Below are 26,356 nucleotides of genomic sequence, written 5' to 3' on the forward strand. Positions count from 1 at the left end.
CATCCCGTCGCGCTGAGGCGGCGGAGAGCCAGCGGAAAGGTGGTAAACTCCTGTTGCAGCATTGGGTATCTCAAAGTTATTGCACCAATCCTTTGGATTGGTGCAATAACTTTGTCAGCTGTAATCATGAATTTCTTTGGACTTTGATTTGACCTGCAGTATCCATCTTGCTGTCAAGAATTATATCAAAGATTTTTTATAGTATTTTTTTCATTATGCCCGCCAATTTCAAAGCATGTCAGTTTCTGTAGTGTAGTGGTTAACATGTTAGCCTCACACGAGAAAGGTCCCCAGTTCGAAACTGGGCGGAAACATGTTTGACTTTGCAATAACATTATTTAGACTTGGAAAACCACTGCAGTCCTCTTGTTGGTGGACAGGAAGGCCGACCATCTCTTTCTCGCATTGGGTCTCATGCAGAAATGAATTTTTGTGGCAGTTCCACAACTCACCAAGAGCCAGTCATTCTCCTTTCACGTAAAATGTCCAACTTTGCAGGAAAAAAAGAAACATTAACTGCCTGACACAGGCTGATGGCTGGTTTCTCAGCCCTGGAAGGAGCTGGAGAGGTGAAACAACCGTGGAAGAGCGTCTTTGGGGTCCCAGAGACCCCGCTGGAGGTCCTCTAAAATTCATGAGAACCGGGCCGAGGACCGGGACTTCCAGCCGACAGAGTCCGAGAAAGGCGCACCGTTTCGGGACACTTTTTCGTCGATCACCGGTCCTCGGCTGGAAGTCCCGACCCGAGCGATTTAGCGGTCAAAACTCGGGCTGAACCACGCCGTTCTACCCTCCAGAATATTCTAAACTCTGTCGTGGTGGTCTCGGACTCGTATTTCAAACCCTGAGCGAGTGCCACATGGCACCTTCAGACATGGGAGTTTGGTGGGCCGCGACCGGAAGAAATTACTAATTACACGTCCGAAAAGGTTTTTCCAGAAAGTGGTTTATAGGACATTTCAGAGCATTTGGAACACAATGAAATAGGTCTGTAAGAAAGTATAAAAAACGTGTTATTGGCTATATCTGTTGAACCAGCCGAGAATCGCGCGGCTTCATCCCGTCGCGCTGAGGCGGCGGAGAGCCAGCGGAAAGGTGGTAAACTCCTGTTGCAGCATTGGGTATCTCAAAGTTATTGCACCAATCCTTTGGATTGGTGCAATAACTTTGTCAGCTGTAATCATGAATTTCTTTGGACTTTGATTTGACCTGCAGTATCCATCTTGCTGTCAAGAATTATATCAGAGATTTTTTATAGTATTTTTTTCATTATGCCCACCAATTTCAAAGCATATCAGTTTCCGTAGTGTAGTGGTTATCACGTTCGCCTCACACGCGAAAGGTCCCCAGTTCGAAACTGGGCGGAAACATGTTTGACTTTGCAATAACATTATTTGGACTTGGAAAACCACTGCAGTCCCTCTTGGTGGACAGGACAGGAAGGCCGACCATCTCTTTCTCGCATTGGGTCTCATGCAGAAATGAATTTTTGTGGCAGTTCCACAACTCACCAAGAGCCAGTCATTCTCCTTTCACGTAAAATGTCCAACTTTGCAGGAAAAAAAGAAACATTAACTGCCTGACACAGGCTGATGGCTGGTTTCTTAGCCCTGGAAGGAGCTGGAGAGGTGAAACAACCATGGATGAGCGTCTTTGGGGTCCCAGAGACCCAGCTGGAGGTCCTCTAAAATTCATGAGAACCGGGCCGAGGACCGGGACTTCCAGCCAACAGAGTCCGAGAAAGGCGCACCGTTGTCGGACACTTTTTCGTCGATCACCGGTCCTCGGCTGGAAGTCCCGACGTGAGCGATTTAGCGGTCAAAACTCGGGCTGAACCAAGCCGTTTTACCCTCCAGAATATTCTAAACTCTGTCGTGGTGGTCTCGGACTCGTATTTCAAACCCTGAGCGAGTGCCACATGGCACCTTCAGACATGGGAGTTTGGTGGGCCGCGACCGGAAGAAATTACTAATTACACGTCCGAAAAGGTTTTTCCAGAAAGTGGTTTATAGGACATTTCAGAGCATTTGGAACACAATGAAATAGGTCTGTAAGAAAGTATAAAAAACGTGTTATTGGCTATATCTGGGGAACCAGCCGAGAATTGCGCGGCTTCATCCAGTTGCGCTGAGGTGGCGGAGAGCCAGCAGAAAGGTGGTAAACTCCTGTTGCAGCATTGGGTATCTCAAAGTTGCAGCACAATCCTTTGGATTGGTGCAATTATTTTGTCAGCTGTAATCATGAAGTTCTTTGGACTTTGATTTGACCTGCAGTATCCATCTTGCTGTCAGGAATTGTAAAAGAGATTTTTTATAGTATTTTTTTGATTATGCCCGCCAATTTCAAAGCATGTCAGTTTCCGTAGTGTAGTGGTTATCACGTTCGCCTCACACGTGAAAGGTCCCCAGTTCGAAACTGGGCAGAAACATGTTTGACTTTGCAATAACATTATTTAGACTTGGAAAACCACTGCAGTCCTTCTCGGTGGACAGGACAGGAAGGCCGACCATCTCTTTCTCACATTGGGTCTCATGCAGAAATGAATTTTTGTTGCAGTTCCACAACTGACCAAGAGCCAGTCATTCTCCTTTCACGTAAAATGTCCAACTTTGCAGGAAAAAAAGAAACATGTTAACTGCCTGACACAGGCTGATGGCTGGTTTCTCAGCCCTGGACGGAGCTGGAGAGGTGAAACAACCGTGGATGAGCGTCTTTGGGGACCCAGAGACCCCGCTGGAGGTCCTCTAAAATTCATGAGAACTGGGCCGAGGACCGGGACTTCCAGCCGCCCGAGTCCGATAAAAGTAGCACCGTTGTCGGACACTTTTTCGTCGATCACCGGTCCTCGGCTGGAAGTCCCGACCCGAGCGATTTAGCGGTCAAAACTCGGGCTGAACCACGCCGTTCTACCCTCCGGGTAATATTCTAAACTCTGCGGTGGTGGTCTCGGACTCGTATTTCAAACTGTGAGCGAGTGCCACATGGCACCTTCACACATGGGAGTTTGGTGGACCGCGACCGGAAGATATTACTAATTACACGTCCGAAAAGGTTCTTCCAGAAAGTGGTTTATAGCACGTTTCAGAGCATTTGGGACACAATGAAATAGGTTTGTAAGAAAGTATAAAAAATGTGTTATTGGCTATATCTGGTGAACCAGCCGAGAATCGCGCGGCTTCATCCCGTCGCGCTGAGGCGGCGGAGAGCCAGCGGAAAGGTGGTAATCTCCTGTTGCAGCATTGGGTATCTCAAAGTTGCAGCACAATCCTTTGGATTGGTGCAATGACTTTGTCAGCTGTAATCATGAAGTTCTTTGGACTTTGATTTGACCTGCAGTATCCATCTTGCTGTCAGGAATTGTAAAAGAGATTTTTTATAGTATTTTTTTGATTATGCCCGCCAATTTCAAAGCATGTCAGTTTCAGTAGTGTAGTGGTTATCACGTTCGCCTCATAGCGAAAGGTCCCCAGTTCGAAACTGGGTGGAAACATGTTTGACTTTGCAATAACATTTAGACTTGAAAAACCACTGCAGTCCTTCTTGGTGGACAGGACGGCTGACCATCTCTTTCTCACATTGGGTCTCATGCAGAAATGAATTTTTGTTGCAGTTCCACAACTGACCAAGAGCCAGTCATTCTCCTTTCACGTAAAATGTCCAACTTTGCAGGAAAAAAAGAAACATATTAACTGCCTGACACAGGCTGATGGCTGGTTTCTCAGCCCTGGACGGAGCTGGAGAGGTGAAACAACCGTGGATGAGCGTCTTTGGGGACCCAGAGACCCCGCTGGAGGTCCTCTAAAATTCATGAGATCCGGGCCGAGGACCGGGACTTCCAGCCGACCGAGTCCGATAAAGGAGCACCGTTGTCGGACACTTTTTCGTCGATCACCGGTCCTCGGCTGGAAGTCCCGACCCGAGCGATTTAGCGGTCAAAACTCGGGCTGAACGACGCCGTTCTACCCTCAAGAATATTCTAAACTCTCTCGTGGTGGTCTCGGGCTCGTATTTCAAACCGTGAGCGAGTGCCACATGGCACCTTCAGACATGGGAGTTTGGTGGACCGCGACCAAAAGATATTACTAATTACACGTCCGAAAAGGTTCTTCCAGAAAGTGGTTTAAAGCACGTTTCAGAGCATTTGGAACACAATGAAATAGGTTTGTAAGAAAGTATAAAAACGTGTTATTGGCTATATCTGGGGAACCAGCCGAGAATCGCGCGGCTTCATCCCGTTGCGCTGAGGCGGCGGAAAGCCAGTGGAAAGGTGGTAAACTCCTGTTGCAGCATTGGGTATTTCAAAGTTGCAGCACAATCCTTTGGATTGGTGCAATAACTTTGTCAGCTGTAATCATGAAGTTCTTTGGACTTTGATTTGACCTGTGTGGTGGCAAAAATTGTTGTTCAAAAAGAATGTCAGGACACCTCAGCTGTCTTTCGAAGATTTAATGGAAAGAGGACAAACATTCAATTGAACGGAGCCACACAGTCCAACCGGTCACATGAACCGACAGTCCTGAGTGAGCTGAAGAAGATTAGGGACAGGTTATTTTATACTCTGGAGCTGGAATAGACAAAACATCACCCATCACCCTGGCAACCGTGCCAGGCTCTGTGTCAAAGGAACATGACCTCAGCATAGGAATGAAAACAGGCAACAGACAGTGTTATACCAAAATGTTCCATTACATTCCACCCCTTTTAGCATTTTTATGCTAAACCATAATAAAATAGGAAATTTTGCAATAACCTATCCCGTGACCTTTATGCTCTGTCTCGCACCAGCCAAACGCTAGCACACCCATTCTCCAACGCGGGAGTTACAGAAACCCCGACAGAGGATCTTAGGTCACGGGTACAGAAGAGCCAAAACCTCTCCCCCCACTAGATAAAGGGGAGAGTCAAAAGACTCAAACTGTCTAGCTACCCTATCATAGATAAGGAAGGAAAAAACCCCCGTAGGGGAAAAAACCCATCATGGAATATAAACTAATCTACTTCAAACAATACCAAAACAAATCACATTCAGCACAATAGTCCATGAAGGGAAAAGGAGAAGAGAAAAAATAAAGGCACTGTGTGACTATGCAGTTCAAGGATAAAATGAGATAACATGTAAAATAATAATAATAATAATAATAATAATAATAATAATAATAATAATAATAATAATAATAATAATAATAATAATAATAATAATAATAATAATCAAAAAAATGACAAAATTCTCCACATGTCCTGGCAAAACCCTCCATGTTTTAACCCACCGTACCACGGGGCTAATGCTTGATTCCCTCACAACCTCTCAACAGGACATAACAGCTCATAATCAGTTCAAAACAGCATAAATGAAAAAAACATCATCAACCTGAGGAAGGATTAATGCAGAATATAAATTAAAGTAGCCCTGGATCCTCCATGGAAGGAGGAACCCACTCATCATTGTGGTCCATCTCCTGGGCAAACCGTCGAGGTGCGGTGGGAATGGCAGAAGCTACTAGTTTCTTCACCCATGGCACAATAAAACACAGAAAAACACACAAACCCAAAAGAATAGTCAGTTCAGGGGCAAAGAGGTTGAACAGTGCAGTTTTCCACCCTGAAATGGAAAACCAGGACCTCCTCTGCAAATGCAACAATTCATTCAGGTGTCCGACAACATGTGTCACATCGATCTCGTTGGTCAGCTGCCTCGTCACAGTGGTCATGGTACGGAACCATATGTTGTCCTGTAGCTGCAACGCCGTGTTGGTCGTGTTGTTCGTGTAAACAGCAGCCCTTCTCACCAGCCAATGAGGGGCAAGTGCCGCCTCAGAATCGTGGTCTGGGGGAGGTGAGATTGTCGTGCATTTGGTCTGTGACGTGTGATCGTGCAGGCTCTCCAACAGCAGCAGAAGCAACCTCACCCCTAAGGAGACGACCAGCAGGACGCTGGTCGCCACCCTTAGGCCGCATCCGAACTGCCTAAGGGGATGCCATCGGCTGTGGCCTCTCGATCAGGTGCATGGCATGCGCGTGGATCAGGAACCCGTCGGCAGTGGCTGGCGTGGATCCACGTGGTACGTCTCTCTGCAACCTCGACTGCTGTCTCCGTCACCAGAAGCACTTGGAACGGTCTGTTCCACCTCCGAGCTTTCCAGTGTTTACGTCTGAAGTCTTTCACCACGATGTAGTCTCCACTCCGAGGTCATGGAGTTTCGTCTCTGCCAGTTTGGGGAGGGCCGCCTTAACCTGCTTGTTAATATCAGACAAAACAGACGACAAGGTTGCACAATATCGTAACATTTCGTCTTCACAAAGGACAGTCTCTTGCTGCTGCCTCTTAAACGGGCCCAATCCCTGTTTAAAGGTCTCTTGAAACAGGATTTCAAAGGGGCTCAGGCCATTTTTTGCTTCTCTGGCGCGCCACATTAGCACCACATTAAGCTGGGTGGTAGGAGCAATGTTGTCTTATATCCATGCCCATGTACTCACCGACCTGTTTCAGTGCCGCGCTCACAAACGGAGCGCCATTGTCTGAACTGATTTTTCGCCAGAATCCCCCGGGAATCCCTGGGAATTATCAGGTGCATCAAAGCCTTGGCCACTGCGGCGGAGTCCTGTCTTGTTGTGGGAAAAGCTTCAATCCATTTAGAAAACATGCAAATGATAACCAAAAACAAACTTTTTGCCTTCACTGGGTGTAAGTTCAATGAAATCCATCTGCAAATGTTGAAACGTCTGTCTGGTGGGGGCGAGTTGTGTCTTCATATTCACTCCTATTGCGTATTTCACTCACCATCCCCCACCCCTTGACACATGAAACCGTGTGTCAATTAAGCAAAGTGAGGGAAAAAATTCTTGGGGAGACATGGCCGGCCGTCGGGCCCCATTCACACCCTGTTAATTACCCTGCAGTCCGCATCCTCCCAGGACCATATTTCAGTGTGCAAAGCCCTTAGTTACAATTCACCAATCTCAACCGAGGTCACAGCCGAGGACGGAAGTAGCAGGGAGACAGATCGTACTTTGAGAGACAAAGGTTGTTTGGACGCAGTTTCTTTTGCAGCTGCGTCAGCTTGAACATTTCATTGAGAGACAAAATCAGATTGTTAGTGTGATCATCACATTTACACACAGCAATTTGTGTAGGCAGGAACATTGTATCCACATGATGCGCTATGGGTCTACCTGTGGAAAAAATAAAAAAAACGTATCGGGGACTAAAGCCCCAAAAGCAAAACCTGCAATGTTAACTCACGTAGCAGGAGCCCTGGAAGCAGAACCAACAACAAAAAGATCAAAGTCAGCATTGTCAATTGCAACATCACTCAAATTCAGGTCTTGGGGAACAAAGACAACATCATTACAACAGCATCATCACTCAAATCCAGGTCTTGGGGAACAAAGACAACATCATTACAACAGCATCATCACTCAAATTCAGGTCTTGGGGAACAAATGGATGTTAGCGTTGCGAGTGGTTCTCCATCATCCGCTGTTGGCAAAAGGGTAAGGGTTAAGAACTTGCTGTAGCACTTGAAGTCATGTAACCCCCCTTTCCGTCCACAGTCTGGACGAAAAGTCGTGAACAGTCAGGCAGTCCAGGTAGTGGAGGCGTCTGTAACGTCAGTTTCAGGTCAGTGAAGGCGTCGTCAGCCTCATCAGTCCAGGTACCAGGGTCTGATGTTTGTAGGCCTTCTCCATGGGCAATTGCTGCCAATGGTGCCTCAATTTCCGCATAATGCGAGACCCACTGTCGACAATACCTCGTGGAGCCCAGAATTTACATAATTTGTTTCTTAATGACCAGTTCTGGCGTTTCTCCTTTTGAATGGCCTTAATCCTGCCAGGTGAGAGGGATCTGCCCTCCCCCGAAATGACATGACCCAGAAACGCAACCCTTGTGGCAACAAACTGCAGTTCGGACAGGGGTTGATGCCCCTGTTCAGCCAAAATGGGTCAACAGGTCCAGAGAAGCTTTAACGCACTCGTATCAGGACTCACTCGCAACCAAGATAACAACAACATACTGCAATAAGCACTTCCAAACTGCCCCTCAGAGCCAATGACAGTAGGCTCATGAACACTATATGGGTCAACGACATGGCATGCATATTTTGGTGTCCGGGTGCATTATTTCCCTTTAAAATAATGTTAATCAATTTATGACATATATCACTTTATTCTATAAAACCTATTTAGTTTGAATACCTTCCAGGTACATTCAGATAATATATGTTACTTTACATTTTGGCATCTCAAACCCCCAAAATGTCAAATGGTACAACCAATGTAAAACCAGGAAAATGTGATTTTATCATAAAACTCTCTATTCTATTTAAAAATGATATGTATGAACTTGACAGCCAAGGTAGCCAATACAGGTGTCCAAGTAGAAGCCCGTCTAATTTAAAATTAGCTGTAAAAGTCAGGTGGTACAACTGATGTCAGGTGGTGCGACCACATAAAACATTCATTTAAACCAATAAATAATAGGTTGAAGTGAACGAATGGTTGACAACTATGATGTGAATAGATATCGTATTAAATGCATTCATTTGTATATTTGTATAATTATTATTCCGTCTTTAAATGTAAAATTGGACGCTAAAGATACTAAATACCTGGCCACTGGAATGCAATAATCTTAAAATATTGTAGATACAACAGAGTTCTTTTAAAAATACCTTCTGCGGAAGCCTTATTTGTCATTGACCCATATCCAAAAAAAACACAGGGCACTCATTTTACGGGACGAAACCCACTCCTGACGAAACCGTCAATCAACAGTATGTGACTTTACGACAGACAAAATAAAGGAAAATGATTGATATGTAACATGCTTTTCACAATCATACACAGCTCAACGGCAAGAATCCAATTTCCATACAACAAAAACCAGGGTCGTTGCCCTATAGATGTAGGTTTAAAAACACAAAAATACTTTTGTTTGAAGCTTTCACATACATGTACGTGTACACTACATTTCAAATGTTTGGAAAATGGCCAAAAATATCTATATTTTAAGTATTTTAAAAATGGGCTACTCAAAGGCCTTATACGTCCTTGACCCACAATCCGGTTCAAATACAGTATCACAAAAGTGACCTGCAACCATTCGAACGGTAAATCAACCCAATTCTGACAATTCCACATCATCAATTCCCCACACAGGGAAAAGAATGAGTAAAAGACTATTTTACTTGTATCAATTTAACTAAAAAAAAAAAATGTCAACAGAAAGGAAAATGAGATAACATCTCTCTCATCCACGCAGCCTCACGTGAACGCTCCCTGCGTGAACGTGCAGTCAGACAAGCGACACGGAGCTTACACACACCCAGGCGTTCACACACGCACACACATAGCGCAGGCGCATCAGCAGTTAATGCTGAATTTCACATACATTTCACAACCTCAACATCTCTGTTTATGTTTTTCAGGCCCATGTCAACATAGTAAAGTATCAACATAGTATCTTCACGAAGCCACGCCATCAACATCCAAGTTTATCTGGCAATTTAAATCCCTAGCTAAAAAAGGGGGGGGTCCCAGACCCCCGAAGGTCCCTGACCTTCAACTCAACCCCTCAGCGGGACTCAAACCCACTTTAATGCATTTACAGGAATCCCAATTCAATAAACAGTTCCAGTCATGAACACTAGACAAAAACATTGGACAGGAGAACCATTAGCCAAAACAGGCAAACAAAAGTTCCCATTCCACTAGATCCATCGAGAGGAGTGTCTCTTACATCAGTTACCCCTCCTCCTTGCTGGTCACCGGGTCTCCCAGACTCCTCCTGGTCAGCACGGCCGCTTGACCCCAGGTCAAGCCGACCCCACACAAGTGAACGTATAACATATTACCATCAAAACAAACGTGTAACAGTTTACCATCAAAACAACAGTGTAACATTTTACCATCAAAACAAACGTGTAACATTTTACCATCAAAACAAACGTGTAACATTTTACCATCAAAACAACAGCAAACAAAATTTTAGCATCAAAACAACAGCAAACAAAATTTTGGCATCAAAACAACAGCAAACAAAATTTTAGCATCAAAACAACAGCAAACAAAATTTTACCATCAAAACAACAGCAAACAAAATTTTACCATCAAAACAACAGCAAACTAAATTTTACCATCAAAACAACAGCAAACAAAATTGACTGTTAGGATGGACTGGAATGCCGAGGAAAAAATAAATAAAACTACCCGAACCTGAGAGAAAATAGCGTGTGAATTCAGGTCGAATCCATTTCGCTTCTAGTCCATTTATATCACTTCATCTTATTTGTACCTCATCTTTAATTAACCATGAATGAGGCGTTCCAGTCTGGCATGTGATGCAAGAGTTTTCCTGCTGTAGAATAAACAAAAAGTATAAACCAGCCCCTGCAACATTGTTCTAACAGCTGAAAGTATTATAATGAAGCCTCTAACTCTCTAACAGTTCGGCATGAGTAAAATTACCGATACTTATTTAATTTTACAATTGTCTTCACGTAACTTGAAGTTTTTTATTTATCAATAACCACGTCTGAGACGATACCAATCACGGGAAAGCAGCTACAACAGCATTGGGGTGTGTACCCACACGTCATGAATAACCTCTCCTGACACAATACTCAATTCCAACGTCTATTAATAAATTACGTTATAATCTTAAATCATAACCTAATCTTAAACAGACAAGTGCTGATTTCCCTTCCCTTTTGACATTAAACATAAATCCAGACCTATTAAATGAAAAACAAGGTTCTTGTGTGTATGTGTATTTAGTATTCAGGTGCTCACGTGTTCTGCAGACTTCACAGCCGGCCTCTGCGTGTCCACCGGACACCTCACCGGCTCTCCTCGCCACCCCTAGACAGTCCGGCCCCCCTTTTCGCGTGGGCCCTCAATGTGTTCTGCCCCCCCGTTGCACTCTTTCAGCCTTTTGCAGCAATAGTCTCACAATTTTCCTGGCGAAACGCAGGCTTTCTGCCAGTCAAAAATGTCCTTGAGACAGCCAGTCTTCCCAGCACTTTTCCTCATCTCTCCGATGGTTGAAACGGGTGAAGATGGGGGAGGGGTGCTCCCACGGGTGGAGTTGGGGGCAGTGGGGGGCAAACGGACGCAGCTGGTTGAAGTCCAGGCGCTGGTGAGCTCTGCCTGAGGTCCCGGCGCTAGTTGGGGGGGCGGGTGGGGCAGGGGGCGCAGAGTCCAGACCGGGTCCAGCTTCACACTTGGGGCACAGTCTGTTTGGGTGTCTGCCTCACTCAGCAACGTCTAAATCTATCTAAATTTGTTTTTCATTCTTCTTTTTAGCGAGTGATAACTGGCCTCCGTCTAACCTGCAAAGCCTCCAGCTGTTTAACGCTCAGGCTTCCTGTTTCTCGTGTTTTCTTTATTTTGGGAATTTAAGTTGTCTGACCCACAGCTCCGACAAAGGTTGTGGGTTCTATTCTTTTCCATAATTAACTATCATATATCTCACATTTAGTGCTGAAAAATCTGGTCCTTCGGAAAAATTACTCCCAGAAGGCTTATTGAAAAACTGGCCTCCAGAACTGATTATTTGATCCTCTCAGACGTGTTGCGAGTCTAAATTTTCAGAAGGAGAGAAAAAAAAAACACAAAAAAAAACAACACCATGGCTAACCAAGGTCTTCCGCTTATCAGGGTTTGTGACGTCACAACAGCCGGAAACACTCGCACAGCTCTTTCACAGAGAAAGTTGGATTAAAAATATATTAGAAAAAGTCACGGTTCAGATTTGACTGGAGTCCTGCATCTTTTAAATCCTACCAGGTATACTTCGGATTACCCACTTAACTCAAACCGGATTCTAGACGCAGAAGCCCACGACATAATCAACAGGAAAACATTCCAACTCCAATTATTTCTCAAAATTATTTGTTATCCTCCAGACAGTCAAGATTGTTAGCCAGACATTAACAGACAGCTCAGAGCACAAACACAAATCCTCCGACTCCTTCTAGGATTGGATGAGGCATCCTAGCCGCCCCCAGACCCCGTCTGGCACACTCGGATTCCCCGAATCCAGAGCCCTCAAGTTCCCGACTTGAAGTAGTCTCCCTCTCAAACCACGGCTACAGAAGCACTCGTGATCCGTCACGTCTGGCGACCCACAGCTGATGTCGTACCGAAAGGCGAGTCTTTTTCTCTTAAAGGGATTGTGACATGAAAAACACATTTTTCTTGATTTTTTGTGTTTTGTTGGGTGTCTTGACATCAATTACACCCAAAAAACAACAAACTTTTAACATTCAGTGTATTGTGTGCTTTCTGGGATTTTCCGCATAACTATGCAAAAACAGCGCATGTGGTTTGGTGGCGGATCGTTACGTAACGATCCGCTAAATCACCGCCCCCTCCACCCAGCTCCCTGTCTCCTCTCCTCTCCAGTGCACCATAAAGGCTGATTTATGGTTCCGCGTTACACCGACGCAGAGCCTACGGCGTAAGGTTACGCGGCGACGCGCACCATACACTGAACCCTACGGCGTAGGCTCTGCGTCGATTTAACGCGGAACCATAAATGAGGCTTAACAAGGAGCTGTTTAGAGCCTCTTCTGTTCTCATCACCGGAGGAAAACTGCTAAGAAGACCCGCGGCCACTGACTGGACTTAAGATAAGGGGACACTGCTGCTTGCATGCCTTTATTTTTATGATTGTTTGCTGTGGTTCGCCCTCCTGCTTTTCCGTGCATGCTTTCGCCTGTCGCTCTAACTCTCCGACGCCGCTGTGAGCGTATGGCTGGAGGAGGAGGAGGTTTGGAGGAGGAGCGGAGCAATGATTGACAGGAAAGGGGGAAAGGAAGCATTTTTCACGGCGCAAAAAAACACTGTAATAAAAAGCCAGAAAAGAGTACTAGAGTGAAGTTTTTCTTGTTACACTCTTTTAGACACATTTGAGGGATGTTGGCCAAGACTTTTAATAGTGTTAAAAGCATGTTAAAAATGATGTCACAATACCTTTAAACAAAATTCCCTCATCACCTAGAATTGAAAGGCATTCTACGACGCCCCCAGACAAATCTGGCCCCTCGATCACTAACTCCTAGGTTAGTAACAAACAAAATTCCTTCATCACCTAGAATTGAAAGGCATTCTACGACGCCCCCAGACAAATCTGGCCCCTCGATCACTAACTCCTAGGTTAGTAACAAACAAAATTCCTTCATCACCTAGAATTGAAAGGCATTCTACGACGCCCCCAGACCTAGTCTGGCCCCTCGATCACTAACTCCTAGGTCAGTAATAAAACAGCCCAAGGTCCTCAGACCCTGGCTGGACCAGCCCTCCCCGGTTCCAAATACTTGGACTACCGGCCACATCAGCTGAATAGGCAGAGAGGAGACGTTAGCGCGCAACTTATTTTGGCCGTTTTCTTTCCAAAACTCACCCAAAAGAACAGCGAGGCGTTTCTGAAGCCACCGGGTTCGTTCGACCCCAGTCGGTGCGGGGACCTTCCCAACCCCCCTCCGGACGAGAGGCCCTCACTCGACCTTCACTTGATGGGGGAGTACGAGGTTGTTGCATGCTTAAAACACCTTCAATTCCGGAGGAGAGAAGGAAAAAATCCGGCACAGATGAGGTCCCTTCGTGGTCGCCAAATTGTGGTGGCAAAAATTGTTGTTCAAAAAGAATGTCAGGACACCTCAGCTGTCTTTCGAAGATTTAATGGAAAGAGGACAAACATTCAATTGAACGGAGCCACACAGTCCAACCGGTCACATGAACCGACAGTCCTGAGTGAGCTGAAGAAGATTAGGGACAGGTTATTTTATACTCTGGAGCTGGAATAGACAAAACATCACCCATCACCCTGGCAACCGTGCCAGGCTCTGTGTCAAAGGAACATGACCTCAGCATAGGAATGAAAACAGGCAACAGACAGTGTTATACCAAAATTTTCCATTACACCTGCAGTATCCATCTTGCTGTCAGGAATTGTAAAAGAGATTTTTTATAGTATTTTTTTGATTATGCCCGCCAATTTCAGAGCATGTCAGTTTCAGTAGTGTAGTGGTTATCACGTTCGCCTCACACGTGAAAGGTCTCCAGTTCGAAACTGGGCAGAAACATGTTTGACTTTGCAATAACATTATTTAGACTTGGAAAACCACTGCAGTCCTTCTTGGTGGAAAGGAAGGCCGACCATCTCTTTCTCACATTGGGTCTCATGCAAAAATGAATTTTTGTTGCAGTTCCACAACTGACCATGAGCCAGTCATTCTCCTTTCACGTAAAATGTCCAACTTTGCAGGAAAAAAAGAAACATATTAACTGCCTGACACAGGCTGATGGCTGGTTTCTCAGCCCTGGACGGAGCTGGAGAGGTGAAACAACCGTGGATGAGCGTCTTTGGGGACCCAGAGACCCCGCTGGAGGTCCTCTAAAATTCATGAGAACCGGGCCGAGGACCGGGACTTCCAGCCGACCGAGTCCGAGAAAGTAGCACCGTTGTCGGACACTTTTTCGTCGATCACCGGTCCTCGGCTGGAAGTCCCGACCCGAGCGATTTAGCGGTCAAAACTCGGGCTGAACCACGCCGTTCTACCTTCCAGAATATTCTAAACTCTCCGGTGGTGGTCTTGGACTCGTATTTCAAACTGTGAGCGAGTGCCACATGGCACCTTCAGACATGGGAGTTTGGTGGACCGCGACCGGAAGATATTACTAATTACACGTCCGAAAAGGTTCTTCCAGAAAGTGGTTTATAGCAAGTTTCAGAGCATTTGGAACACAATGAAATAGGTTTGTAAGAAAGTATAAAAAATGTGTTATTGGCTATATCTGATGAACCAGCCGAGAATCGCGCGGCTTCATCCCGTTTCGCTGAGGTGGCGGAAAGCCAGTGGAAAGGTGGTAAACTCCTGTTGCAGCATTGGGTATCTCAAAGTTGCAGCACAATCCTTTGGATTGGTGCAATTACTTTGTCAGCTGTAATCATGAAGTTCTTTGGACTTTGATTTGACCTGCAGTATCCATCTTGCTGTCAGGAATTATAAAATAGATTTTTTATAGTATTTTTTTGATTATGCCCACCAATTTCAAAGCATGTCAGTTTCCGTAGTGTAGTGGTTATCACGTTTGCCTCACATGCGAAAGGTCCCCTGTTCGTAACTGGGTGGAAACATGTTTGACTTTGCGATAACATTTAGACTTGAAAAACCACTGCAGTCCTCTTCTTGGTGGACAGGACGGCTGACCATCTCTTTCTCACATTGGGTCTCATGCAGAAATGAATTTTTATTGCAGTTCCACAACTGACAAAGAGCCAGTCATTCTCCTTTCACGTAAAATGTCCAACTTTGCAGGAAAAAAAGAAACATATTAACTGCCTGACACAGGCTGATGGCTGGTTTCTCAGCCCTGGACGGAGCTGGAGAGGTGAAACAACCGTGGATGAGCGTCTTTGGGGTCCCAGAGACCCCGCTGGAGGTCCTCTAAAATTAATGAGAACCGGGCCGAGGACCGGGACTTCCAGCCGACCGAGTCCGAGAAAGTAGCACCGTTGTCGGACACTTTTTCGTCGATCACCGGTCCTCGGCTGGAAGTCCCGACCCGAGCGATTTAGCGGTCAAAACTCGGGCTGAACCACGCCGTTCTACCCTCCAGAATATTCTAAACTCTCTCGTGTTGGTCTCGGACTCGTATTTCAAACCGTGAGCGAGTCACACATGGCACCTTCAGAACAGACATGGGAGTTTGGCGGACCGCGACCGGAAAAAATTACTTATTTCCACGTCCGAAAAGGTTCTTCCAGAAAGTGGTTTAGAACACGTTTCAGAGCATTTGGAATGAAATAGGTTTGTAGGAAAGTATAAAAAAATGTTATTGGCTATATCTGGGGAACCAGCCAAGAATCGCGCGGCTTCATCCACGTTCCCGCCGCGCTGAGGCGGCGAAGAGCCAGCGGAGAATAGAGTGGCTTACATCCGCGTTCCCATCGCACTGAGACGGCTGATAGCCGCGCCGCGCCGCGTCTCCCCTCGTCCCGGAGAAAAACTCACCACAGCCGGCCCGGAGCCACTTAGCCTCGTGGCTTCAGCCCCAAGACACCACCTCCATCCCGGCTCACCTGGAGCCACCCAAAGACCCGGCTCACAGGCTTATTCATATTAAAATGAATGCAGGTATAAAATAAAACAAATTCACAAAAATGACCTTTTCTTTTGTGGGTGTCACATCAACTCAGCTAATCCCTCTCTATACCTGGTGATGGGGCCACAACGCCGGGTGAGGGGTGTCATCTCAGTTAATCCCTCTCTATACCTGGTGATGGGGCCACAACGCCGGGTGAGGGGTTTCATCTCTGTAAATCCCTCTCTCTACCTCCATCCAGTCTCCTCTACCACAGCGGGGGCTGCAGGGTAACAGCCTGTGGGAGGGCGTACCCTTCAGAATCTTCCATCAGTCTTGGTTGTAGCATTCGTCTGCGTGGACGTACATCTTCACTTGGGGGAACATAAGACATTGTCACTTCGTAATGACCTTATCCGGCTCCAAGGACCGTATGTTTTGGAGGCTAAATGATTAACACTTGTACACTGACCTTCTCGGTATTTTAATCGTGAAGCGCGTGTCAAGACTTAAATGAAGAGGCAGGAAGCTGTCAGTTTCCTTTACAGTGCTTTAATCCAGTCTAGAGAGTGAATTTAGAGATATGGTGGGTTTGTGTGGTTCTGGAATAAACCAAATAATAATATAAATCGATAAACAGCCATAAACATATGTTTCACCATAGCACACAATCCAAATAATAATGTTATTAGCATGAAAATCATATACAGAGATAATATGCATACTATCACATTTACGTGACAACAACAGTGACACAACAGTGATTCAGATAACATAACTAATGACTTTTAAACGATTAGGGAAGTAAATAACACTGCTGGAAATACTCACCAGCGGAATTATAAAATAGAACAACAAAGAAGTGCTTCCAAAAAACAACAATATAACTCACGTTTCTCTGGACGCACACTGAACCACAAACATCAGATTCATGACACAAAGTAATATAACAGCTTCATCAGCATCATCAGCTTCTCATCGTTGTCTCTCTTCTTCTACCACGATAAGCAGCACTCAGTGGGATGGAGAGCAGCAGCCCCCCCTGGTGGCTGGATGTTCTTAAATCAACCACTCTGTCAGGAAAACCTTCAGACCAGTGCTACATATTTGATTATTAGTACAAATGTGAGGATTTTGAAGTTCTAATTATTTTTAAACCTGATCATTTCTACAGATGTGGGACTTCATGATTTGCTAAAAGTGTTATGGTGGTTGAGTTTCCTTTAAATGACTTGATTTCAAGATTTTCATGATTTGGTACTAAAATGTTCCATAAGTGATCTTTTGAAAATTGGAACAAACTAAATGGATTAAGAATAAAAAAAATGTTTCATGCTGAAATATGTTTCCTAGCATGATAAACCAATTTGATAATTATTGTGAGGAAATGTTGAAGCAGTGTTTTTAATGAGTGAATATCAAATATTGGGAAGTGGTGAGAATAAAGAGCAGGATGAACCCTGGCTGCACAGCAACCTTGTGCTCAGATCTGACAGCAGGTTGTAACTTCATCTGGGCTGATTGCAGCTCGGTGATTCCTCTCTGACATCACAGTCGGTCACATGTGCAGCAAACTACCTGCAGCTGAACATGAAGTGAAGGATCTGAGCTGAACTGAGCTGCAGAGAAACAACATGCTGCCGTTCACCGTGAAGCTCTGACTGGAAACAGACGGAAGAACAACATGTGGATCCTGGAATAACGGCAGCTTCACCTTTAAAGGACCGGAAGAGGAAGAAGTTTCCAAGGAATCATTCAGAACAGTTTCACCAACGTGTGATTCAGGTGTTCTGGTGGAAACAGAGACAGACGTGTACAGACTCAACTATCTGTCCAACAGAGACAGTTTCTCTGACAGGAGGAGACTCTGGAGACTGAACTCAACACAGAGACACTGAAGAACCACGATAGAACCCGAACCCAGGATAGAGAGGTTCAGTGAAGGTGGTGTTGAAGGTGTGGAGGAGGATCAGTCTGCCAGAGGAGACGCTGTAGAAGGACAGAGTTCCAGCAGGAACGTCCAAGTACACTGCTACTCTGTCAGAGACTGAGGAAGAGGAGGAGGAAGATGTTTCTGTGTTATTGTGCCAGACTTGGTACCGACCATCAGCAGAACATTCCAGACTCCAGGAATTATCGTTCTTTCCAAACATACAGTCATGAGAGGCTCCTTTCCTGCTGATTCTTCTGTAACTCACTGATACATCAACTCCTCCTCTCCTCTGGACCTCCCAGTAACAGCGACCCGTCAGAACTTCTCTACACAGCAGCTGATCCCAGTAATCAAACCTGTCTGGATGATCAGGATATGACTGGTCCTCCTCCACACGTGTCATCTTCCTGTTGTTGTCAGACAGTTTGATCTTGTTGTGGACTGTGTTTGTGTCGATGGTGAGTTGAAAGGAATCTGATGGAGAGAACAAACAAGCAGCTGCAGTTATTATTGATCAGTTATTGATCATTGATGGACTCATGAATGAGTGAAGATGGTTGAATAAAACCCACTTACACTTCCTCAGACCTGGTGTCAACCATCGTTGTCCAGCAGGCTCCACCCTGAAAGGAGGACGGGGGTCAGACCAGATCAGTCTCTCTCAGGGGTGGGATGTTATTTAGAGGACCAGGGTCCTCTAAATAACATCCCACCCCTGACAGGAGGAGGGGGATTCAATTCAATTCAATTTTATTTGTATAGCGTCTAATACAACAGATGTTATCTCTAGTCACTTTCCAGAGATCCAGAAAATGAACATAAACATAAACATAAACCCCCGAGCAATTATTATATAAACAATGGCAGGTAAAAACTCCCATAGTGGGAGAAAAGCCTCCTGCCGAGGGCCAGACTGGGCGAGTCAGGGACGTCAGCAGCACACAGCAGGCAGGTGGAAGCAGCAGCGGGATGACCAGAGGGGGGGGGGGGGGGGGGGGGGGGTGCAGGCAGGCAGAAGCAGCAACAGCAGACATCCACGTAGGCAGGTGGAAGCAGCAACGGGATGACCGGGGATGGGGGGGGGGGCCGGGAACACAGGCCAGAACGCAGCTCCTAAAGCTCCGGCCTGCAAACATGCACAAAAGAGAAAAAAGGGGGGCCGGCACAAGAAACTACAGGAACGATGGACAAAAATGATAGTTATGAGATATTTATAATAAATAAAAATGGAAATAGAGAAGAGAGGCAGGGAAAAGGAGAGGAGAAGAAGGGTGATACGTACCGCCCAGCGGATCATGTCGGTCCCCCCTGCAGCATAGGCCTATAGCAGCATATCTACCACCAAGCTATATTTGAGACTAACTATTATAGTCTTGTTCTATAGCTGCGACTATGACTACTGACTCTAACACACTAGAGTTTACACTACCTAGAGATTTACCAACACCAGCTAGAGGTTTACTAAACACTAACTATAGGCTTTACTAAACAGAAAGGTTTTAAGTTTAGTTTTAAAGGTGGAGGTGGTGTCAGCCTCCTTAACCCAGATTGGAAGTTGGTTACATAGTAATGGTGCCTGATAGCAGAACGCCCGACCTCCAAATATACATTTAGATACTCTAGGAACTACGAGTAAACCTGCACTCTGAGAACGGAGAGCTCTGCCAGGAACATAAGGCACTATCAGGTCTTGTAAATACTGCAGAGCTAAGCCGTTTTGGGCTTTATATGCAAGTAATAAAATTTTAAATTGGATTCTGAATTTTACGGGTAACCAATGGAGCGACGCTAACACTGGAGAGACGTGGTCTCTCCTGCTAATTCCTGTCAGTACTCGTGCTGCTGCATTCTGGATCAGCTGGAGCCTATTCAGCAAATTACTTGGACATCCTGCTAACAACACATTACAGTAATCCAGTCTAGAAGATACAAACGCATGAACTAGTTTTTCTGCATCACTCTGCGAGAGGATTTTCCTAATTTTTGCAATATTACGAAGATGGAAAAATGCTATTTTACAAACCTGATTAACATATGGTTTAAACGACAAATCCTGATCGAAAATAACACCAAGATTTCTCACAGTTGCACTGGAAGCCATCGCAACACCATCTAATCCCTTCCTAAGATGCTCTGGACCAAGAATGATAAGCTCTGTTTTATCTGAATTTAGAAGCAAGAAATTTCTGGACATCCCGTCCTTGATGTCCCTAAGACATGCCTGAAGTTTAACTAACGGTTCTGTTTCATCCGGCTTCATAGACAAGTAGAGCTGCGTATCATCAGCATAACAATGAAAGTGTATGCCGTGATTCTGGATTATACTTCCCAACGGCTGCATGTATAAACTGAACAAGATTGGCCCTAGCACTGAACCCTGCGGAACACCATAACAGACCCTTTGTTGTGGTATGGTTTTTAAAGGACCCAAGTGCAGGGAGAGAGAGGGAGGCCAGAGGCAGGAGTTCTCAAAAACAAAAGGATTTAATCCAAAAAAGGCAAAACACAAGGCGCTGCAGAGCAGGATAAACAAAAACCAGGAACAGGGAAAACCGACGAGGAGACATGGAGGGAAGAACCAGTACGGACCGACAGGGAACCAAGGAATGACAAGACAAGATATACTGAAGGGATAACGAGACATGACGAGACACAGGTGCGGACACAATCAGGGCAGATGGGACACAGGCGGGGCAAGACAGAACTGAAAGTCAAAAACACTGGGGGGAAGTGTCAAACCCTGACAGTACCCCCCCCTCAAGGGACAGATCCCAGATGTCCCCAGAGTCCTAACCCAGGGTGGGCGGAGGGGGCCTGGAGGAGGGCCCCAAGCCACGCACGGCCAAAGTTCCGGGGGCCGACCTCGGGACCGGGCAGACCAGCGAGACAGCTCGGGGGGGCGTCCCCGAGGCCTAGGCCTGGGTCTTGGCGGGGGGCATGACGGGGATTCTTGGCGTGGCTCGGGGACTTGACAGGGCTCGGGAACCTGACGGGGCTCGGGAACCTGACGGGGCTCTGGGACCGCCTCAGGAACAGAGGGCTGCGGGACCGCCTCAGGAAAAGACTGCGGGACCGCCTCAGGAACAGAGGGCTGCGGGACCGCCTCAGGAACAGAGGGCTGCGGGACCGCCTCAGGAACAGAGGGCTGCGGGACCGCCTCAGGAACAGAGGGCTGCGGGACCGCCTCAGGAACAGAGGGCTGCGGGACCGCCTCAGGAACAGAGGGCTGCGGGACCGCCTCAGGAACAGAGGGCTGCGGGACCGCCTCAGGAACAGAGGGCTGCGGGACCGCCTCAGGAACAGAGGGCTGCGGGGCCGCCTCAGGATCCGGAGTCGGGGCTGACAGGAGGCGGGGAGCCGGAACAGGAGCAGACAGGAGGCGGGGAGCCGGAACAGGAGCAGACAGGAGGCGGGGAACAGGAGCAGACAGGATGCGGGGAACCGGAACAGGAGCAGACAGGATGCGGGGAACCGGAACAGGAGCAGACAGGATGCGGGGAACCGGAACAGGAGCAGACAGGATGCGGTGAGCCGGCGTCGGGGGGCAGAGGATCCCCGGAGCTGCCCGAGTGGGAACCCAGGTCCGAGGTGCCGGCTGTGGGGGTACCCGGGTCCGAGGTGCCGGCTGCGAGGGTACCCGGGTCCGAGGTGCCGGCTGCGGGGGTACCCGGGTCCGGGGCGCTGGCCCCCCCTCAAGGGACAGATCCCAGATGTCCCCACAGTCCACATCCAGGGCGGGCTGGGGGGGAACACGGGTCCTCGGAGCTGGCTGAGGGGGGGCACGGGTCCTCGGAGCTGGCTGAGGGGGGGCACGGGTCCTCGGAGCTGGCTGAGGGGGGGCACGGGTCCTCGGAGCTGGCTGAGGGGGGGCACGGGTCCTCGGAGCTGGCTGAGGGGGGGCACGGGTCCTCGGAGCTGGCTGAGGGGGGGCACGGGTCCTCGGAGCTGGCTGGGGGGGGTCCGGAACCATCACCGGAGGAGGAACTCCAGCAGGAGCTGAGGCGTCCAGAACCACCGCTGGAGCCAGAACAGGGGGCGATGCGTCCAGGACCACCGCCGGAGCAGGAACAGGGAACGATGCGTCCAGGACCACCGCCGGCGCAGGAACAGGGGGCGATGCGTCCAGGACCACCGCTGGAGCAGGAACAGGGGGCGATGCGTCCAGGACCACCGCTGGAGCAGGAACAGGCTGGGGCTGGCGCTGGCGCCGTCGCTTCCCCTGGGGCTGAGAACCCCCGGGCCCGCCTCGAGCCAGGCGTGTTCCCCAGAAGGGGGGAACAGGCTGGAATGCGTCCAGGACCACCTCGGGAACGGGAAGAGGTGCGTCCAGGGCCCCCACCGGAACAGGCTGGGGCTGGCGCTGACGCCGTCGCTTCCCCTGGGGCTGAGAACCCCCGGGCCCGCCTCGAGCCTGGCAGGTTCCCAGAAAGGGGTCCCCATTTTTCTCTGCCTCTCGGCGGAAGAACTCAAAAAGAGTAATATACTCTCCCGCTGGGTCCATGTGGGTCGGTCCGTTCTGTTGTGGTATGGTTTTTAAAGGACCCAAGTGCAGGGAGAGAGAGGGAGGCCAGAGGCAGGAGTTCTCAAAAACAAAAGGATTTAATCCAAAAAAAGGCAAAACACAAGGCGCTGCAGAGCAGGATAAACAAAAACCAGGAACAGGGAAAACCGACGAGGAGACATGGAGGGAAGAACCAGTACGGACCGACAGGGAACCAAGGAATGACAAGACAAGATATACTGAAGGGATAACGAGACATGACGAGACACAGGTGCGGACACAATCAGGGCAGATGGGACACAGGCGGGGCAAGACAGAACTGAAAGTCAAAAACACTGGGGGGAAGTGTCAAACCCTGACACCCTTGACTGTTCTGAAGAAACCTCATGTACATGAACAAACTGGAACCTGTCAGATAGATATGATTTAAACCAACGTAGAGCTGTCCCTTTAATCCCAACAACATGCTCTAACCTGTGCAGTAAAATGCCATGATCAACAGTGTCAAAAGCAGCACTGAGGTCCAGTAGAACCAGTATGGACCCTAATCCCTTATGTGAGGTCCAGTAGAACCAGTATGAGGTCCAGTAGAACCAGTATGGACACTAATCCCTTATCTGAGGTCCAGTAGAACCAGTATGGACACTAATCCCTTATCTGAGGTCCAGTAGAACCAGTATGGACACTAATCCCTTATCTGAGGCCCAGTAGAACCAGTATGGACACTAATCCCTTATCTGAGGTCCAGTAGAACCAGTATGAGGTCCAGTAGAACCAGTATGGACACTAATCCCTTATCTGAGGCCATAAGGAGGTCATTCGTGACTCGAACCAGTGCTGTCTCTGTGCTATGATGCATTCTGAACCCTGACTGAAAGACTTCAAACAGATCATTTCTATACAAATAGTCACATAACTGGCTTGAAACTGCCTTTTCCAGAATTTTAGATACAAATGGAAGGTTAGAAATTGGCCTATAATTAGCTAAGGTGTCTGGGTCAAGAGAAGGTTTTTTAAGTAAAGGTTTAATTACTGCCACTTTATAAACCTGTGGTACATATCCTAAGCTTAGGGATAGGTTGATTTGGTCTAGTATTGTTGCACCAATAAGAGAAAACATTTTTGAATAGTCGAGTCGGGATGGGGTCTAACATACATGTGGTTGACTTAGCTCTATTATCGAGTGAAGTCAGCTCAGGGAGGTCTACAGGATCAAAACAGTCTAGAGACAAGTCAGAGCCTAGGGAAGTCGCTAAAGCTGAAGAAACACCTACAACCGGCTGGTTGATTTCTTCTCTAATTCTCGTGATTTTACTGTTGAAGAAGCTCATAAAGTCTTCATTACTGAGAGCTGCAGGAATGCACGGCTCAACAGAGTTGTGACTCTTTGTCAGCCTGGCTACAGTGCTGAACAGAAAACGTGGGTTACTTTTGTTATCCTCTATCAATGTTGAATAATAAGCTGTTCTTGCTTTGCTAATGGCTTTTTTATATACTATTAGAATATCTTTCCATTCACGATAGAAGTCTACAGACTTACAAGAGTGCCACTTCCTTTCCATTTTACGCACGCTTTGTTTCAACATGCGAATATATGAATTGTACCAGGGAGTTAAGCTCCTGTGGCTAGAAACCCTCCTTTTCAAAGGAGCAACTTCATCTAAAGCTGAGTGCAACAGATCAGCAGTGTTACTGTGAAGTTAAAACTCAAGTGTCCCTGACCTGGAAGGGAGGAGCTGCCTCCTCCTTCATCTTACTTTCCTTGGACCTGAAAGAACTACGTTTCCCAGAACACCAAGGGCAAGATGGCCGCCAATTGGCTGATTCAAGGCAGCTGTTAAGGACTGGAAGTCTCACTTCATTCACACCCAAGCAAATGAACAGAGTGGAAAGCAGCCAGAAAGAAAGAAGCTACAAGATCCATGTTTAGAAAGACTCCAATACACCAATGGTCGGTGAATATATCTGTTCTTTTGCTAAATGCTAATACCTACCTTGATTGGTTTACTTACCTGTCCTGATTTGTTTGTTTGTAAGTTCAAGCTGAACCACAGCAAACTTATGCCAGTATTGAGCATTGATTTAATTTGGTTGTTTGCTCACTTTAACAAGTTAAAAGCTTTAAGTTACAGAATTGAATAATTATCGTGTTGAGCAATTTGATCTTGATGTTAAAGGTATGGAAAATGGTTGCAAAGTTGAAAGATACGGATGTTGAACTTTTGCTTGGGGTTGAATTTGGATTTATTGATTACCTTTCTTACTTACCTTACTAATTAAGCTAATTATACTTACCATTTTAGTTACCTTTACTCCAATTCAATTCAATTCAATTTTATTTATATAGCGTCTAATACAACAGATGTTGTCTCTAGACGCTTTCCAGAGATCCAGAACATGAACATGAACATGAACATGAACATAAACATAAACATAAACCCCCGAGCAATTATTACATAAACAATGGCAGGTAAAAACTCCCTTAGTGGGAGAAAAGCCTTAAGCCAAACAGTGGCAAGGAAAAACTCCCCTTTAGGAGGGAAGAAACCTTGAGCAGGACCAGGCTCATAAGGGGGGACCCTCCTGCCGAAGGCCAGACTGGGGGAGTCAGGGACGTCGACAGCACACAACAGTCATGTGGAAGCAGCAGCGGGATGACCAGAGGGGGGGGGGGGGGCGTCAGCAGCACACAACAGTCATGTGGAAGCAGCAGCGGGATGACCAGAGGTGGGGGGGGGGGCGTCAGCAGCACACAACAGTCATGTGGAAGCAGCAGCGGGATGACCAGAGGTGGGGGGGGGGGCGTCAGCAGCACACAACAGTCATGTGGAAGCAGCAGCGGGATGACCAGAGGGGGGGGGGGGGGGGGGGGCGTCAGCAGCACACAACAGTCATGTGGAAGGAGTAGCGGGATGACCAGAGGGGGGGGGGTGCAGGCAGGCGGAAGCAGCAACAGCAGACATCCACGTAGGCAGGTGGAAGAAGCAATGGGATGACCAGAGGGGGGGGAGGGCCGGGAACACAGGCCAGAACGCAGCTCCTGAGGCTCCGGCCTGCAAACATACACAAAAGAGAAAAAAGGGGGGCCGGCACAAGAAACTACAGGAACGATGGACAAAAATGATAGCTATGAGATATTTATAATAAATAAAAATGGTAATGGAGAAGAGAGGCAGGGAAAAGGAGAGGAGAAGAAGGGTGAGAGGCACCGCCCAGCGGATCATGTCGGTGCCCCCCTGCAGCATAAGCCTATAGCAGCATATCTACCGCGAAGCTATATTTGAGACTAACTATTATAGTTTTGTTCTATAGCTGCGACAATGACTACTGACTCTAACACACTAAAGTTTACACTACCTAGAGATTTACCAACACCAGCTAGAGGTTTACTAAACACTAACTATAAGCTTTACTAAACAGAAAGGTTTTAAGTTTAGTTTTAAAGGTGGAGGTGGTGTCAGCCCTCTTAACCCAGATTGGAAGTTGGTTCCAAAGTAATGGTGCCTGATAGCAGAACGCCCGCCCTCCAAATCTACATTTAGATACTCTAGGAACTACGAGTAAACCTGCACCCTGGGAGCGGAGAGCTCGGCCAGGAACATAAGGCACTATCAAATCTTGTAAATACTGCGGAGCTAAGCCGTTTTGGGCTTTATATGCAAGTAATAAAATTTTAAATTGAATTCTGAATTTTACAGGTAGCCAATGGAGCGACGCTAACACTGGAGAGACGTGGTCTCTTCTGCTAATTCCTGTCAGTACTCGTGCTGCTGCATTCTGGATCAGCTGGAGCCTATTCAGCAAATTACTTGGACATCCTGCTAACAACACATTAC

At 47.0% G+C, this 26,356-nt stretch overlaps 1 protein-coding gene and 2 non-coding genes across 6 annotated transcripts in view; 2 read left to right on the forward strand and 1 right to left on the reverse strand.

Moving 5' to 3' along the window:
* The first annotated feature begins 1,297 nt into the window (after nt 1-1,297).
* Nucleotides 1,298-1,370, forward strand: trnav-cac (transfer RNA valine (anticodon CAC)). Its single transcript has one exon. It is a non-coding gene; the product is annotated as a tRNA-Val (tRNA).
* Nucleotides 1,371-2,355: 985 nt separating this feature from the next.
* trnav-cac (transfer RNA valine (anticodon CAC)) lies at nt 2,356-2,428 on the forward strand. Its single transcript has one exon. It is a non-coding gene; the product is annotated as a tRNA-Val (tRNA).
* Nucleotides 2,429-16,622: 14,194 nt separating this feature from the next.
* LOC133458724 (NLR family CARD domain-containing protein 3-like) overlaps nt 16,623-26,356 on the reverse strand; it is a 73,621-nt gene continuing 63,887 nt past the window's right edge. For all 4 annotated transcript variants that reach the window (XM_061738926.1, XM_061738925.1, XM_061738927.1 and 1 more), the window contains 2 exons: nt 18,596-18,642; nt 16,623-18,493 (listed from right to left, as the gene is read on the reverse strand). In XM_061738926.1, coding sequence (XP_061594910.1) covers nt 17,967-18,493; nt 18,596-18,642 — 574 coding nt within the window. In that variant the 3' untranslated portion in view covers nt 16,623-17,966. The remainder of the gene's footprint in view (nt 18,494-18,595; nt 18,643-26,356) is intronic.

The sequence above is a fragment of the Cololabis saira genome, chromosome 13 (assembly GCF_033807715.1).
Source record: "Cololabis saira isolate AMF1-May2022 chromosome 13, fColSai1.1, whole genome shotgun sequence".
Taxonomy (NCBI): domain Eukaryota; kingdom Metazoa; phylum Chordata; class Actinopteri; order Beloniformes; family Belonidae; genus Cololabis; species Cololabis saira.